Source organism: Pelophylax lessonae (genome assembly GCF_965119305.1).
Source record: "Pelophylax lessonae genome assembly, chromosome: 2".
Taxonomy (NCBI): domain Eukaryota; kingdom Metazoa; phylum Chordata; class Amphibia; order Anura; family Ranidae; genus Pelophylax; species Pelophylax lessonae.
Genome location: NC_138769.1, coordinates 271,236,092 through 271,253,289, shown reverse-complemented (window position 1 = coordinate 271,253,289; position 17,198 = coordinate 271,236,092). Strand labels below are relative to the sequence as shown.

General features: G+C 46.5%; 1 protein-coding gene across 1 annotated transcript in view; it reads left to right on the top strand.

Annotated features, from left to right (window-relative positions):
• LOC309548058 (plasma membrane calcium-transporting ATPase 4-like) overlaps positions 1–17,198 on the top strand; it is a gene marked incomplete at both ends in the record, with an annotated part of 1,291,629 nt that overhangs the window by 925,328 nt on the left and 349,103 nt on the right. The window contains one exon of the mRNA XM_082248025.1: positions 1,828–2,041. Within this exon, the coding sequence (XP_082104151.1) occupies positions 1,828–2,041 (214 nt within the window). The remainder of the gene's footprint in view (positions 1–1,827; positions 2,042–17,198) is intronic.

Genomic DNA, 17,198 nt, shown 5'->3' with positions numbered 1-17,198 from the left:
GTAACCCTAACCCTAGCCCCTAACACTAAACCTAACCCTAACCCTTAAAGCCCAGTTCCTGTCCCATTTTGGTCAGTTCTGGTCTGTTTGCGGTTGTTTGCGGTGCGTTAAACGGGGAGTTTGGTCTGTCACTGTTTAGCGGGCGTAACCCTTACACTACCTGATCGATACAACATCATACCTGATCGTATACACACACTGGATGTTTTAAAGCACGTTATTCCAAACAATTTAGGAATGTTAGGTGATTTATGCCCTTTATGGAATAAAACCCGACTCTGCGTCAACTACGTAATTTTCCATGGGAGTTTTGCCATGGATCCCCCTCTGGCATGCCACAGTCCAGGTGTTTGTCCCCTTGAAACAACTTTTCCATTACTATTGTGGCCAGAAAGAGTCCCTATGGGTTTTAAAATTCGCCTGCCTTTCAAAGTCTATGGCGGTTCGCAATGTTCGCCGGTTCGCGAACATTCGCCGATGTTCGCGTTCGCGAACGGCGAATTTTATGTTCGCAACATCACTAATCTTCACTACAAGCCTATTTGACCCACCCTAACCGGGGGTCATGAGGTTCTGGTAAGCAGACATCCTCTTCCTTTTTGGTGCACGAGGTGAACAATTTTCTTTACAGCTTCTTTGGTTCATTCTCTGGTGTTGAACTTTTAAATTTCAACCTTGGACCTATATCACCTGCATTTGCATTTGTTGGACTTTCTATCATATAGAACTTTTCAGCAATTGTGTTTATTTGTTGGCGCTGTACCTTTTACTTATATTTTTGACTTCCAATTTATGTACTGGCAGCCTATGTGAATTAATTCATTGTTAATTATTGTTGTATCCTGTGTGTGACCAAGCGCGGCTGGTTTATTTACTATTTTATTTTCCACCCTATAGGAAATTGGTTTACATTGTATGATTTTTTTTGTTTAAGATCGATAAGGCCCCTTTCACACATACAGACCGTTCGTCTATTTTTCATCCATCCGTTGACGGATGAAAAACGGACATCAACGCATTCCTATGAAAAAATGGATGTAAATGGATGATCATTCTTTTACATCCGTTTTCATTTGCTTCTGTCAACATCTGTTTTTTTGAACCGATGAAAGCCCTATTTTTCATTCCGTTAAAAAACTGATCGGATGAAAAACGGATGAAAACGGAAGAAAAACTGGTAACAAAGGATGAAAAACAGATAAAAAAAAGGATGAAAAACGTGCTGTGTGCGGAGACAGAGCTGTCAGGTCCCCACTCTTCTCTATGGGGGAATCGGATGAGAACAGACCTCCTGTCCATTCTCATCTGATCCGATCCGCCAGACGGATGGAAAATAGGGTTTCCATCCGTCTAGATTTTACGGACAGGATCGGATGTCAGCGGACATGTCTCCAGTGACATCCGATGCCCCATAGAGATGCATGGTGCATCCGTTCAGATCTGCCTGAAAAACTGACAGGCGGATCTGAACGGTCCGCAAGTATGAAAGGGGCCTAAGAGTTTCTGGGATTTTTTTAAATTATTGAGGGTTGACCTAGACAAACATTTTTTCTTTGAGAGCGCTAAAGTAATGATGCGACATCTAACATTTACTTTGATTGACTTTTTTTAAAATACTGCTGTTCTTAACAGAAAATTATTGTTTATATTGGTGTTTATAGTTCCTAAAAAATATAATCATGTAGGATTTTAGATTAAAGTGCTAAAATCCTTGCAGTGTATTTAGTAGAAGTAGAAGAGAAGATGATTGGTTTCATGCATATGTTTCAGGCCATGGTGAGTTTTTAATGTAGATGTTTATTAACTTTAAACCTTATTTTATTGCAGGACTCTCCATTAAAAGCTGTGCAGATGCTGTGGGTCAACTTGATCATGGACACATTTGCATCTCTTGCACTGGCCACGGAACCCCCTACTGAATCACTACTTCTGCGCAAACCATACGGACGTAACAAACCACTTATCTCACGCACCATGATGAAAAACATACTGGGGCATGCTGTATATCAACTGACTATCATCTTCACTCTGCTCTTTGCAGGTTAGACATATATGCATTTTCTACAGGAGAAAGTTTAATGTTCTCTACAAATAAACCCCATTTGTATATTGATACTCCTAACAATGCAAATACACATTTTTCCAGCAGCAAAGTATTGTACTATGTGGGCCATCAAGAAAAGTAGAAGTTTGGATTTAGGGTGATACCATTTATGGCCTAACCAGAAAGATTGCAGTGCAAGAGGCATGCTAGACTCTTCTTCGGGTAATATGCTGCTCAAAGAAAAGGCCTGCTGGCCTCGTGCACTAGTGTTTTTTACCAGTAAATTTTACCACTCTAAATTCAAACTTCTGCCATATATTTTTCAAATGTATCCACTTAAAACCATGTACTTTTACTTTACTAATATTGTTTCCACCAGGGAGCAAAATTGAATTTGGCATTATTTAAAATAGTTTTTACTTGCAAAAGTTTTTTATTTTGTAAGACATATGTAGATTAAAGCGGAGTTCCACCCTGGATTTGTTTTTTGTTTTTTTTAATACCCCCGGGACAGTCAGGGCTAGTGCATTCCACAATGGCTAGCCTCTGATCTGTCCCGGGTTGCACTTACCTGCAAGACGAAATACTTACCTTGCAAACGTCTTGTCCAGCGCTGCCATCTCAGATGTGGGCAGCTTGAAGCCAGCGCGTCCTCTTCGGCGTCTTCTTCCGCCTTCTGTGGTCCCACGATGCTCTGCGCCGGCCCCGACGTCACTTCCGGGTCGCGCGCGTCACCCCTCCACAGCTTCTGGGCATGCCCAGAAGCTGTTTAGAAGGGGATGACGCGCGCGACCCGGAACTGACGTCGGGGCCGGTGCAGGCGCAATGATTCCTGGGAGCTATGACGTCCAGCTCCCAGGAATCATTGCAGAGCCAGGAAGTGACGACGGGCCGCGGCCGAGGAAGGAGGAAGAAGGAAGTAAGGTAAGTATATTTTCTTCGCTACGAGGTAAGTAAAAAAAAAAAAAATATGCGATTATCCATTTCTTTTTCAGGTGACCCGGAGCGAGAAGATGGAGGTAAGTATAAAAATAGGGTGGAACTCCACTTTAATAACATACAATCTCAGGAAATATTGCATAAGAAAGGTATACAATGTGTCATATACAGAGCCCACTCGGAAAGGGACTTTGTAATGATAACAATGGCAACAATGCAATACGAGATAGGCATGGTTACTAAAACGTCTGAGGATCAGAACAGAATCCCAGCCCGCAAGCAAAGCACAGAAAAATATAACCGTGGACCTCCATGTAAGTTACAAACGCCCTCTGTAAACCAGGAAGGGGAACCCCCCCCCCTGAATCTTATGAACTGGGGTTGCATATAATCACCCTCTGAAGATATAGGTCCTGAGAGAGGTAGATACCCTATAAGCCACAAGAAAGGAGGAAGTATGGAATATCAGAAAGGAAGGAAAGGAAAAGAAGTAAAGAACACAAGAAGAGAAAGGGGATAGGAGAAAGGATGGAGATGCTGGAGTGGATGCAAGAAGGGATCGGCTGGAGAAAATACAAAACACAGACAATTAGGATGAGGGAGGTGAGATGTACAGACGCCAGGGTTCCCATACTGCTTCAAATTCCGCTTGCTTGTCACGGAAGATGCTGACCATCTTCTCCTGGGTCATGATCCAAGAGATTTTGCGTTTGGTCGCCCCCATTGAGACCGAGGGGGACTTCCAAGCCCGAGCCAAGGTAAGCTTCCCCCCCAACAACATGAAATGCATGAGCTTCAAACTGGTTCTGGGCCCTTTTACACCAGAGCCATTGGAGCAGCGCTACTTCCGGGGTCCTGGGAGCCGGAAGCCCAGTAACTTTGCAGATCAGACTAAACAATTTATTCCAAAAACTACGGATACGCGGGCATTCCCACCAAATATGGAGCAAGGAACCCTGATGTCCGCACTCGCGAAAGCAAAGAGGATCAGTCCCCGGGTACATTCTGGCTAGACGGGTGGGAACAAGGTACCAACGCGTAATAATCTTAACATTAGCTTCAACTAGAGACATATTCAAGATACCTTTAAAAGCCCTACGGAAAATGGAGTTCCAGGTGTCCGGTTCCCACGATAGCTCCAGATCCCTTTCCCAGGAAAGGGCGTAACCGGGCTTGTCAGGTGAGTCGATCAAAGCCCTGTAAATCAACGAAATACCTCCCCTCTGGACTTGAGCTTGTGCACACCAGCATTCATATGAAGTGGCCCGGGGTTCAACATCTGAACCTGCGACCATAGATGATAGGAAATGTCTAATCTGGTGCAACCTAAATTTTTCTGAGGAAGGCATATCAAGCTTACTCGTACAGTGTGCGACAGACAAGGGGCCCTGAGGTGAGAGGAAGTGTCCTATCCTGAATAGTCCCTTGTTGGTCCACCATCGAAAAGCCCTTATGTTTAGTCCCGGAACAAAGTCCGGATTGTTAAAAATGTGTCAGGGGTTTGTGAGCCGAGATAAGTGTAGGATGTGTATATAGTCTATCGCACAGCGCTAATGAGTGAGAGAGGGAAGGTGCCAATACAGGAGGTCTCCTACTTGGAGGAGCCCAAACCAAGTAATCTATGGTGTGATTAGGGACCGATTGTCGTTCCATATCAACCCAATCCGGTCTGCCCCCCATAGCATATACCACCGAGAATTGTGCCAGTTGGGCTGCCTGGTAGTATCTCCAAAGCAAGGGGACCCCTAGGCCCCCCTGTAAGCGGCTTCTGAAGAGGACCCTCCGCGGGAGTCGGGGACCTCTGGTGCCCCAAATAAACTGAACCATCTTGGATTGAAGACTCTGCAATTTCCCTTTAGTTATCTGTATCGGGAGTGATCTAAAAAGGTACAATATCCTGGGGAGAAGGTTCATTTTAACAGAATGAACTCTTCCCAACCAGGAAATGTTCCCTCTGGCCCAAAGTTCCATATCGGTAGACAATTTAGCGAACAGAGGCGGGTAGTTGGCTTGGTACAAAGAGGAGATGGAGGCGGTCAAATTGACCCCCAGGTACGGGATAGAGGTGGTGGCCCAGGAGAACGGAAAATTTTCCCGGAGGGTCTGCAACATTGATTGCGGGAGACTGCCGTTCAAGGCTATTGACTTAGAGAGATTTACCTGGAGGCCTGAGATTTTCCCAAACTCATCCAACAGTCGGAGAAGATTGGGACTAGTAATGAGCGGTTTCGAGAGGAAAAGAAGAAGGTCATCAGCGAACAATGCGCACTTGTGTTCTCTACCCCCGCACGAAATCCCTTTAATATCAGGATGGCTTCTGATTGCTATAGCCAGCGTTTCGATGGCCACCGCAAAAATGAGGGGGGACAGTGGACAGCCCTGTCTGGTCCCCCTGTGTATCGGAAACGCGTCCGAATAGTGGCCCTGCAGTTTCACGTGCGCAATAGGAGAAGAGTAGAGGGCTCTTAAGGCGTTTAGGAAAGAGGGGCCAAAACCCCACCTGCTCAAGACATCAAACACATACGGCCATTCAACCGTGTCAAAGGCCTTCCGGAGGTCCAAGGAAAGGAGGAAACCCTGTTGGGGTCTCCCTCCATCCCAGGGGGCCCCCAGAAGAGAAATGATGTCCACAGCCCTTCGGATCTGGTCAGGTCCCTGCCTCCCCGGCATGAACCCCACCTGATCTTTGTGAATATAGCGGCCTATAAAATCCGCCAACCTATTGGCCAATATTTTCGTCATAATTTTTAAATCGTTATTAATCAGTGAGATTGGTCTATAATTTTTAACGTCAGAAGTATCCTTGCCCAGCTTCGGGATAACCGAAACGTATGCGGTATTGGCCGAAGCCTCTAATTGCTGTCCCTGCCTAAGGGAATTAAAAAAACGCGCCAAATGCGGGGCAAGCACTGGACCAAACGCTTTATAATAACCCGAGGAAAACCCATCAGGCCCGGGGGCCGAACCTTTTTTCAAATGCTTAATTACCTCTAAGATTTCTAGCTTCGAGATGGGGGATTCCATGGATTTCATATGAGCCTCGGAAATACTAGGTAATGCCAGGCCATCCAGGAAGGCTGTCCTGCCCTGGATGGTCGCTCCCTCACTAGGAGTGTACAACTGAGAGTAGAATTTGTAAAAAGCGGTCATAATTTTTTGTGGGTTCTGAGTCATGGATCCATCCGAAGTCTTAATTTTGGGAAAAGCATAGGATCTGGGCCTGGGGGAAAGTTTAGCAGCTAGCCGGGGTCCTATTTTGTCGGTTTGGTAATAGAACTGTGCAGAGGACCAACGTAAACTTTTCTCTGCCCGGGTGGTAAGAGCCATGTTCAGGGCCAGACGACCCGCTTCCAAACACTGTCGCGACGCTAGAGTTGGTTTTTTCTTATGTGCCCTAGACACTTCCCGGAATTCCTTCTCCAGTTTAGCTATATCAATTTGATTTTCCCGCTTAAGTTTCGCCGCCAGCTGGATAAGCTTACCCCGCATGACAGCCTTATGAGCAGCCCACACGGTTTCTGGTGAGACCCCGCTTTGAGCGTTCAAATGAAAGTATTCAGTAATGTCTTTTTCCAGCATATTGCAGAGAGAGGGATTACTGAGCAAAGATTCGTTCAGACGCCACCTGCGCACCCCATCCCGTGATCTAGGGGACAGGAGGTCCAAGATGACCACGGAGTGATCCGAAAGAGGCGATTCCCTAATATTCGCTTTAACGGCCAGAGGGACCTCAGCCGATGACAAGAAAATGTGGTCAATCCTGACAAATGTGCCATGAGGGGCAGAGAAATGTGTGTATTCCCTGGAGGAAGGGTTGAGTTCCCGCCATATGTCTATCAGACCCAGTGAGTTAAGTTGCTTAGCGATGGTGAGACCACGTTTGGGTGGCCCCAAGACCCTAGGGCGCCTAGGGCTGGACTTGTCCAACATCTTATCAAAAGATGTGTTGGAGTCACCCCCAACTATCAAGGTACCCGTTAATATGGTTCAAGCTTCGCCCACATTCTGGTGAAAAACCTAGCCTGTCCCTGATTGGGGGCATAGTAGGACACAAACGTGTAGGAAATCCCCTCCATTGTCCCTGACACCAGAATGTATCTCCCTTCCGGGTCTCTAACTTCTGATGCGGGTGAGAAGCCCAAGTGTTTAGAAAAGAAAATGCCAACCCCTTTTGTCTTATTAGCTGCGTTAGCCAGGAAGAACTGTGGAAATTTGGAGTGTATGAATTTAGGCAAATAAGTATCAGGGAAGTGGGTTTCCTGGAGCAGGAGCACTTCAAATTTTTGGGAGTGTGCATGGTGAAAATATTTCCGTCTCTTAACTGGGGATATCATCCCCTGAACATTGTGCAATGCAATTTTTAGAGGAGCCAGAGATGGTTTACTAACCGCCATAAATCCAGAGAGGAGCTATAACGCCAATGAAGGACCCACCTGAAGTTCCAAGGAGTTCGGGAAGTCGGAGGAATCGGAGCACCATCACAGCAGTCCACCCACCGTCTGAAAAGGAGACAGAGTCCACTCCAGCATCTGAAGAGAAAGCAGACAGATAAGAGAGAGAAAGGCAAAGAAGAAGAGAAAGAGACGGGGAAGAGGAAGACCAACCCAGAGGCCCCTGAGGCATGTAAGCCAGGGGAGCCCCCCCAGGTCCGGGCCAGGCCCGCCTAGGCCCAGACCATGAGACAAGCAAAAGTTACCTGTCCGCGAAAGTTGCAGACAGACGTCTGACGCCGCCCAGGGCATATTACACTGGACGGGGTCAGAGGGAGGCGCAAAGCTCGCGCCCCAGACCTACCCGGCCCCAACCCAAATGCTATGATAACGAACATAAACTTAAATACAACATTGTGGTGAGAACCAGGGCCAACCATCCGACCACAACCCCCCACCCTCCAAACATGTATGTCATTCCGGATGATGAATCAAGGAGTGATGAATACCTCTACTTCCTCTGGGAGGTGGTGGAAGGACCCGGGCAGAGGCTATACCAACCCAACGGGCGTCAGCAAACAAAACCATGCGACCCCTAGGTCGTCCACCAACCCCCCAAAGCAAAAATGTGACTCCCACCGCAAGGATGAGGTATGGGGGATATCGAGCAAGAAAAGAGCCGTACAGCAAGATTTCAATGTACGGCCAACCTGTAAAAAAAAAAAAAAAAAAATAGCAACAGATAGCAAGAATTTAACCAACTTAACACACCTGGCCTGATCCCAGGCCTGAAATTAACCGGGAACAGAGTTCAAAAAAAGAGTCCAAGGAGTCCCCTATCTGAGAGAAAAAAAAAAAAATGAAAACATTTCTCAGAGAGAGGAGGTGGAAGAAAAATTTGGAACACAAAAAAAAGGGGCTGGAAAGCAGTTCACGTGACATGCGAGTCCTTGGATCGCTTAGAATGCTTCTTCACCCACGCCTGGGCAATGGGGCTGGCTGGAGAAGGCCTTTTGAATGGGCCAGCTGGAGCCGGGGATGTAGAACGTGAAAGTTCCAGGGAGATGATGCCCAATTGTAGAAGGAGTTTTTCGCCTTCCTGAAAGCTAGAGAAACCAAGTGTCTTACTCTTGTAGGCGAAAGAAAGACGAAATGGGAACGACCACCAGTACTTGATTGCCTTTTGGGTTAAAGCATGTAGAAGCGGTTTAAGAGAACGCCTTTTCTGGATCGTCAGGGGCGATAAGTCCGCGAATATTTGGACCGGGTGTCCTTGAATTTCCAGACGATCAGAGGACCTGGCCAGTCGCATGACTTCTTCCTTCACTTTATAAAAGTGTGGCTTTACCACAATGTCCCTGGGGAGATTATCCTTCCGGGGTGCTTGAAGGGCCCTGTGTGCCCTGTCTAACTCCAGCCTATATGCTGGGATGTTGGGAATCAGGGAGGCAATAAATCCTTGGACAGCGTCATGGACATCCTGAACTGCTTCAGGCAATCCTCTAATGCGAAAGTTGTAACGCCGTGGGCGATTTTCAAGGTCATCAATTTTGGAAATGGCGGTTTCCAGGCGATCTGTTAGATCCTGAATGCGGTCAGTGTTTTGGTTCGTCCTGGAGACTGTTTGGTCCATCTTGGACTCCATGATTTCAATTCTGGAACCCAGGTTTTGTAGGTCTGCTTGAATGGTGTGTGTGATTTGGCTTGCTGTCTGCGCTAAGCCATCAGACAGCATCTTAGAGAAGGCCGACATCATAGCATGAAAGTCCAAAGAGTGAGCAGGGGGAGTAAGCTCAGAGAGGTTGGATACTGAGGGGCTGCACTGTAGGCCTCGGACTGGGGTGTGGAGTAAATCCCCTAGGGTGTGCCTGATGAGCGACTCTGTGGAGGCAGGGGATGGGACCGCGATGATGCTGGTACTCACTGCGCCTTCCGGGAGTGCATGGGGGGTTGGCAGACCCCCTCCGTCGCTGTCCTCCATCCCCTCCGTCCCGGGATCTCGATCCTCCAGCGCGGGCGGCGCCATCTTGTGTAGGCCTGGAGCCTCCGCTCCGAAGCCCGGATTGCGGGAGAGATCCCTGCGGGACCGTCCCCGAGGCCATAGAACTGATCCTTGGTGTGCCCCGAGTTGGATGGTGGGGTCCTGTGTCGGCTGCGCTGCTTAATGTGGCTGTATGGGGCCGGATGGTCTGGGGCGAGACGGAGCCTCGGAGCTAAGCGGCCATCTCCGTTGCTCCGCGCATGCGCACTGAGAAGATATCACTTATATGTTTCATCGACTGTAATTCATTAATTTGGAATGCAATTTAGAGGCATAGGTAAGTCTGTGAGGACGTTATGATCTCTCAGGGTGAAGCTTGTCAGAATTTCTGCTTGCTCAGAAATGATATTGAATGAGATCAGGAAGGCAAATTGTAAAGGTGGATTGAGGAGAGAGGGATCCACTGTTTAGGATAGATTGTAGCTGAGGCAGAAAGCAGGATAGGCTGGGCTTGAGCAAGTGAAGGATGGCAAAAAGTGAAGAATTCAGTGCCTACCCAGTCCACCGTGATATATGGATCGTCCCTTTAGGAAAAGTCCTGGATGCAGTGTCTGCTAGGCCTCAAACCTGTCTGCCTCCCTGCTGCGTGTATTTCGGACCAAAAAGCAGGATGAAGGTTCCAGGGAGGATCAGATTAGCTGTGGGTACACCGACTCTCCACCCAGGTGATCCTGGGAGCCGGATGGCTGCAGATTGGGGAGTAAGGTAGGCGATGCTCCTCTCTTGCCGATCCTGCTCAAACCCCTTTTTTGTAATTAACCCAGCAAAATATAGGCATCAGCCGATACCTATGCTCCCATAGGGCAGCTGGGGTGAGTGATGGGGCTCAGGATGATGTCCAGCAGCAAGATTATGGTGGATTGCCTCTTAGGCCTAACTAGGCCGCGATTGTAAATCCGCTCCCGGTGGCTCGATTTTGAAAATAATTGGATGATCGTGTCCCCCAGGGTCCGGAGAGGCTGGATGGGGCAAAGATGCACTGCTCAGGTCCGTAGTTAGAGAGGATTGCCGCGGATTAGCTATGCGATCGGTGGCGCTCCTCTCAAGTCCGCTTCCAGCCTACTCTGCAAATTTTTACTGATCAGGTCCCCTGGGTGATAGGGTGGGCGGTATTGAGGGTAGATTGTCCTCTGGAGAGGGGATGGAGAGCGGATGCGGCCGGATACTGCTATAGGAAAGGCCGAGGCTTTTCCTGCGAGTAGGCCGCGGCTGGATGGCTGTGTTCGGCGGCTTTTTCGCTGTAAATTTTAGGTTTATCTGGTCCCCAGGGGTTAGGGTAGTTGATGTGAGTGGCGGATTCTCCTCTAGAGAGGGGATAGAGAGAGGATTGCGGTGGATTATTGCAAGGAGCCGGCGGAGCTCTTCTCCTAGACGTTCGCCATGTTTCTCATCCGGCCACTCCCCCTATTTAAAATAGTTTTATTAGTAACATTGCCATAAACGAGATGACAGTTCTATAAATAGATGAAAAACTAAAAAGGTGCACAAATCAATATAGATATGATGGAAGCAGCACTGGAAAAAATATATAGATGAGAAGAAATTATAATATATAATGTGATTATAAATTATAAAAGTGCACTTCAAAATAAAGACAAACATGTCATATCTCAATGTGGTACAAATATGTGAAACAAGCAAAACAATCAATAAAAGAAAAAGTCTCTCAGTTGTGAAAAAGGTCTCTTTCAACTAAAGATAGGTGATGAGCAAATAATTCCGTGCCAGGATGACGGGTGAAAAATGCAGGCTGATGTTGCTTCACAAACAGAAATAAAGTGCTCAGGTGGCCTCTTACCGCAAACCAATCCAATATAAATGTAATAACTGGTGAAGTGGCAGTGCAGTGAAAAAGGTGACACCCTGTGATGAAGGTGGATTCTTACCACAAATAGGGAGAGATGAGCTAAAACCGTAGTAGCAGAAAATCCAATTCCTGGTCAGCTTGGAGTGGTGTACTTCCACTGGGATAAATGGATCAATCCGCTCCTCTACTGTATGGATCCGGAGTTCCTTCGGATATAGATATCCAAGAGAAGTACCCACAAATACAAGGAGGGGGACTAATAGTGCATTACCCAAGATATTTATTAATAAAAATAAGGCAGACACTTACATCCAAAGTAGATAAGGCAGTGCTCATTAAAATTCATGGCCGCCTGCAGTGAGGTCCGTGACATATAACAGCGTGGCTTGCTCCCCCCCGACGTGTTTCTGCTGAAGAGTCGGCTTCTGCGACTGGTTGAAAGAGACATTTTTCACAATTGAGAGACTTTTTCTTTTATTGATTGTTTTGCTTGTTTCACATATTTGTACCACATTGAGATATGACACGTTTGTCTTTATTTTGAAGCACACTTTTATAATTTATAATCTGAGTTCTATAAATAGGAATATGTTTAAAAAAGTGAAAGATTTCATGACATGTAAAAAAAAAAAAATGTTATATATTTTTTGGCAACAGATTTTTAATCCTAAAGTTAGTGATTTTATATGGGTGCTGTAAGTCTAGGTTCACATCTCTGTGGCTGTGCTTGATGTGTTTTTCAGGCACGTTTTGCAGTGCTTTTGCATTTGTAAACCCTTATTTTTTTATGGATCTTTGCATGTAGTTTTCATGCATTTTGTGGGTTTTTTTCTTCTGGACTGGAAGGATTTACCCCCTTAATGATCAGGCCATTTTTTGTGATTCGGCACTGCGTTACTTTAATGGACAATTGCGCGGTCATGCGACGCTGTACCCAAATAAAATTGATATCCTTTTTTTCCCCACAAATAGAGCTTTCTTTTGGTGGTATTTGATCACCTGTGCAATTTTTATTTTTTGCGCTATAAACAAAAAAAGACTGACAATTCTGAAAAAAAAAATAATTGTCACTTTCTGCTATATAATATTCCCCAAAAAAATTTAAAATCAAATTCTTTTAACATTTTAGGCCAATTTGTTTTCTGCTACATATATTTGGTAAAAAAAATTGAAATAAGCGTATTGTGATTGGTTTGTGCAAAAGGTATCGCGTCTACTAACTACGTAACTACGGGAAAAATTTATGTAATTTTTATTGTTTTTTTTTTTTTTTTACTAGTAATGGCGGTGATCTGCGACATTGTGGTGGACAGATCAGACCCCTAACTGACATTTTTGACACTTTTGGGGGGACCAGTGACATTAATACAGTAATCAGTGCTAAAAATATGCACTGTTACTGTGCTAATGACACTGGCAGGGAAGGAGTTAACACTGTGGGTGATCAAGGGGTTAAATGTGAGCCTAGGGGAGAGATTCTAACTGTATGGGGGCGGGGCTTATGAAATGATCACAGAGACCTGTGATCCTACATAGAAATATCACAGGCACTCTGTGATCATTCCAGAGAGAAGAACGGTAAGCTGTGTTTACAAGAGCTGACCGTTCTTCTCTCTCAGCGGGGAGCGATCGCGGGTGTTAGGCGGCAATCGGACCCGCCTTCCCCATGCATCGGAGTCCCCACTGACTAGTGGGGACGGGAGCTCGCCTACTAGCTGCAGGCGCATGACTGACCTAGACCTACGTCGGTTCGTGCAGGAGGGGCTGCCTGCCACAGTAAATCGATGGCGGACGGTCCGGAACTAGTTAAATACAATGTAAACACAGTGTACATTGCTGGTTGCTGAGGAGCGGGCCATAAAGTCGACCGCTGCGTCCTTAACAACCGATAAGTCATTAGCTGTCAGCGGGCTTCCTTGCTGACAGCTAAATGTAAAAAATCCTAAAAAAAAACGGCTTGGGGTCACCCCTAGGTCCATACCAGGCCCTTCTGGTGTAGTACGGATTCAGAGAACCCCCAAAATCCATAAAAGGACCCTTTTCCGAGTATGCAACCCAGCAGGTCAAGAAAGGGAGGGGACAAGGGAGCGCCCCCCCCCCACTCCTGAACCATACCAGGCTGCATGCCCTCAACATGGGGGGAATGGGTGCTTTGAGGCAGGTGGGCTCTGCCCCTGCCCAAAAGCACCTTGACCCCATGGTATTAGGGACAAGTGTCTCTTCCCAACAACCCTGGGCGGTGTTTGTGGAGGTCTGCGGGCAGGGGGCCTATCAGAATCTGGAAGCCCTCTTTAAGAAAGTTGGGTTTCGGTCCCCCCTATGTAAATAAGTATGGGGTACTTTGTACCCCTACCTATTTACCCCAAGAAGCAGTGAAGTGTTGAAAAACAAGAGATGGTTTTTAACAATTCCTTTATAAAAAATTAAAAATGTCCTCGATCGTAGCTCCAATGTGTCTTCTTTCTCCGGTACCGATGTCTTCTTCCTCCAGTAGTTTCTTCTCCCTCCGGTGCAGTCTTCTTCCCCTGGTGCTGTCTTCTCCTTGAGCTGCCTTCTTCCTCGCCACCGCTTACCCGCTAAAAGCAAAAAAGGCCGATCATCTTCTAACGCCGTCTTCCTCCGTTGTGTTTTTTTTCTGCTGGCTGCCATTTCTTATATAGCCATGGGGCATGGGCATCTGATGATGTCACAAGGAGAACTGCCCCTTGTGATGTCACGTGTCATCACAAGGGGTGGGTTCTCCAGGTGACACCATTGGATGGCTGCACCCCATGGCTATATAGGAAATGGCAGACAGCGGGAGACAATACAACGGAGGAAGACAGTGTTTGGCTTTTTTTGTTTTTAGCAGGTAAACAGCAGTGAGGAAGAAGACAGCACAAGTGGAAAGCAGCTCAAGGAGGAGGCAGCACCAGGGGGAATATACGGCACCGGAGGGACAAGAAACTACCGGAGAAAGAAGACATGTTGGAGCTACGATGAAGGAACATTTTCATTTTTAATAAAGTAATTGTTAAAAACCCTCTCTTGTTTTTCTTTTAACACTTCACTGCTTCTTGGGGTGAATAGGTAGGGGTACAATGTACTCCATACTCATTCACATAGGGAGCGGCCGGGATCCAGAAGTCCCTTTTCTTAAAGGGGGCTTCCAGATTCCTATAACCCCGCAGACCCCCACAAACACCACCCAGGGTTGTCAGGAAGAGGCCCCTGTCCCCATCAACATGGGGGCAAGGTTCTTTTGGGCTGGCAAAGAGCCCCCCCCGCCCTAAAGCATCCATCCTCCCATATTGAGGGCATGCAGCCTGGTGTGGTTCAGGAGGGGGGTTGCCCCTCCCTTTCCTGCCTTGCCCGGCTGCATGCTCGGATAAGGATCTGCTATAGATTCTCGTGGGACCCCACAGCATTTTTTCTTTTTTCAACCAACGGACAGCTGATGACTCATCGGTTGTTAAGGATACAGCGGCCGGCTTCCTGGCCTACTCCTCCTTAGTAACCAGCTATATATAGTGTTTAAATGGAAAAATAAAAACCTCAAAACACATAAAAAAATTGCATCACAAACCAAACACTCACATTTCGGATGCGATTCCATTGAAGTCTATTACACATAAACCTTGGGTAAAAAAAAGTCCCCGACCCTTTACAAAAACACTACGGATGCAAAACGCATAGATGTAAACGTGTATTATGGGAAGCCATGTTAAATGGACTGTAGTGCGTTTCTGAAAACTGCAAAATGCACTAAACAACGCCTAGGTGTGAACCAAGGGTAAAAAATGTCAAAGTGACTATATGTAGTTTGATACCTTCCTTTGGCATAACTTCAGTGCTACAACCCTCAGTCATTGTGCTCTAGAATATGGTAGAAGGTGGTGTCGCGCTAATCCATATATATAAACAAATGCTGACAAAAAAGAGAAAAGTCCCAATTGTAGTTAAAAAGTCAACATAAATCCCCGAAGCGGAGGAGTGCAAACAGGAAAGTCTGCCACCAAACAGATTCACAAGGTACTCTTACCAACTTGTTTAGACCCCACAGGGTCAAAAATTGATAAGCCTGTGGCAGGGAGAAACCAATCTCATCCATACACTTCTTCCTACGCCCGACCGGATTAGACTCCTAAAGGCTCCTTAGTGCACTCAGGACATAAAGAAATAATCCCCTCATGGTGCAGTATATCAAATAATTTATTTAAAGAAAATAAAATAAAAGAGAGCAGCTTACAATTAAGATGTTCGTGGTCAGCATTCAATGCAAGTTCATGTAGGTATCCCACCAGCAAGATGGCCGCCGCGTCCCTCGTCTGCGCATGCGTCAGGGCATCAGCCAATCCCGACACGTTTCGTCATACAGTGACGTCGTCACACACCCTGAATCGGGGATTTATGTGGACTTTTTAACTACACTTGGGACTTTTCTCTTTTTTGTCAGCATTTGTTTAAATATATGGATTACCGCAACACCACCTTCTACCATTACATTGAAGATATTGCTTTCTTGTCTTTTTGTGTCAGCTGCTTTTCCTTTAAACGGATTATACCGCTTGTTATATACATTTTATGTTAACAGGAAGATTATAGCGCAGCAATTTTACCATATTTATTGCTCTAGAATATGAAAGACTTTTTCCCTAAACGTCTTTCAGGACAGCACATTGAGAGATGGATCCTCCCTCTCACCAACAGGAAACACCCATTCCACCAACCTTTAAAAGGAGGCTTCTCCCCACAATTCCTCAGTTTTTGTGTTTTCTCCTGCTGAGGAACACCTAAATGGAGAGTCAGGGGCTCTTAAGTTGCTGTCCAGAGAAACCATGCTCCCTACCTTTAATCTTTTGGAGAGTTTGTTCTTCCCATCCACACGATTGGCAGTGCTATATGGGCTCCCTCTTCCCCTTCAGTGCTCAGGGAGGAGCCAGTACTGCTTGTGAGTGCAGCCCCTAGGCGACAACAACTGGTGGTGAATCTTTTTTCTCACTACCGCCACTCCATTTTTGAATTTGCTGCCATCTTTCTGAATGCGAGAAGACGCTCGTCCGGCCGGAAGTGAGGTATCCGGGAGGGGCGGCGCTCCACCGGAAGGACAGGGAGAGAGGGGAGGGACAAAGCTCGTTCTTATTTCCGGTTCCGGTCCAGCACAGAGGCACTTTGGGAATTTGGAACCGGTATCCTGAAGCCATCAGAACACGCTGCCAGCACCGCTATGGATGGAGTCTCCACAGCAGGTGGGACAGGCACAGGCACCAGCTAGGCCGAGGTAAGGGGTAATTGGGTACTTGCCTTTTTTTTACTGTTAAGTTTTTCTCCTTCTCTCTTTTTACCCCCTGGTGGCTGGGGGCCTGTCTGGGCACACGGGGGCTTGTTCTGATACTTTCTGTGCACCTAGGTGACCCTGAGGTTTATAGGCTGATTCATTACAAGGATTTTGTTTGGTGTTTTTCTTTTCGTTATGGCAGGCTAAAAGTTCTGACCTAATGGTTAAAAAGAAATGCCCTTCATACAAAGCAAAGTTACCTGAACTTTGGAAGAAAACACATTGTCAGGCATGCATTGACTCCCTGGTTAAAGATGCAGTGCCTTCAGCATGCAGCGACTTAATCGCATCAGTGAGGAAGGAACTGGATGCTACCATTCAATCCTTTCGGTCTTCTGTAACAGATCCTTCCTCCAGTCAGCCATCTGCCTCACATTCCTCTCAGGGCTCACAATCAATCCCTTCGGTGGAAGGGGAAATAGGTCATCCTACCCAAGGAAGTTTTTCCCCCTCTCATTCTACATAGTTACATAGTAGTTGAGGTTGAATAAAGACAATAGTCCATCCAGTTCATCCTGTGTAGGCGTGCGTGGCCGTAATCATCTCTCATACCCCTTAATGTTCTGATCCTTGAGATGTACGTCCAAGAGTCTTTTGAAAGTAGCCATACTCCCCGCAGA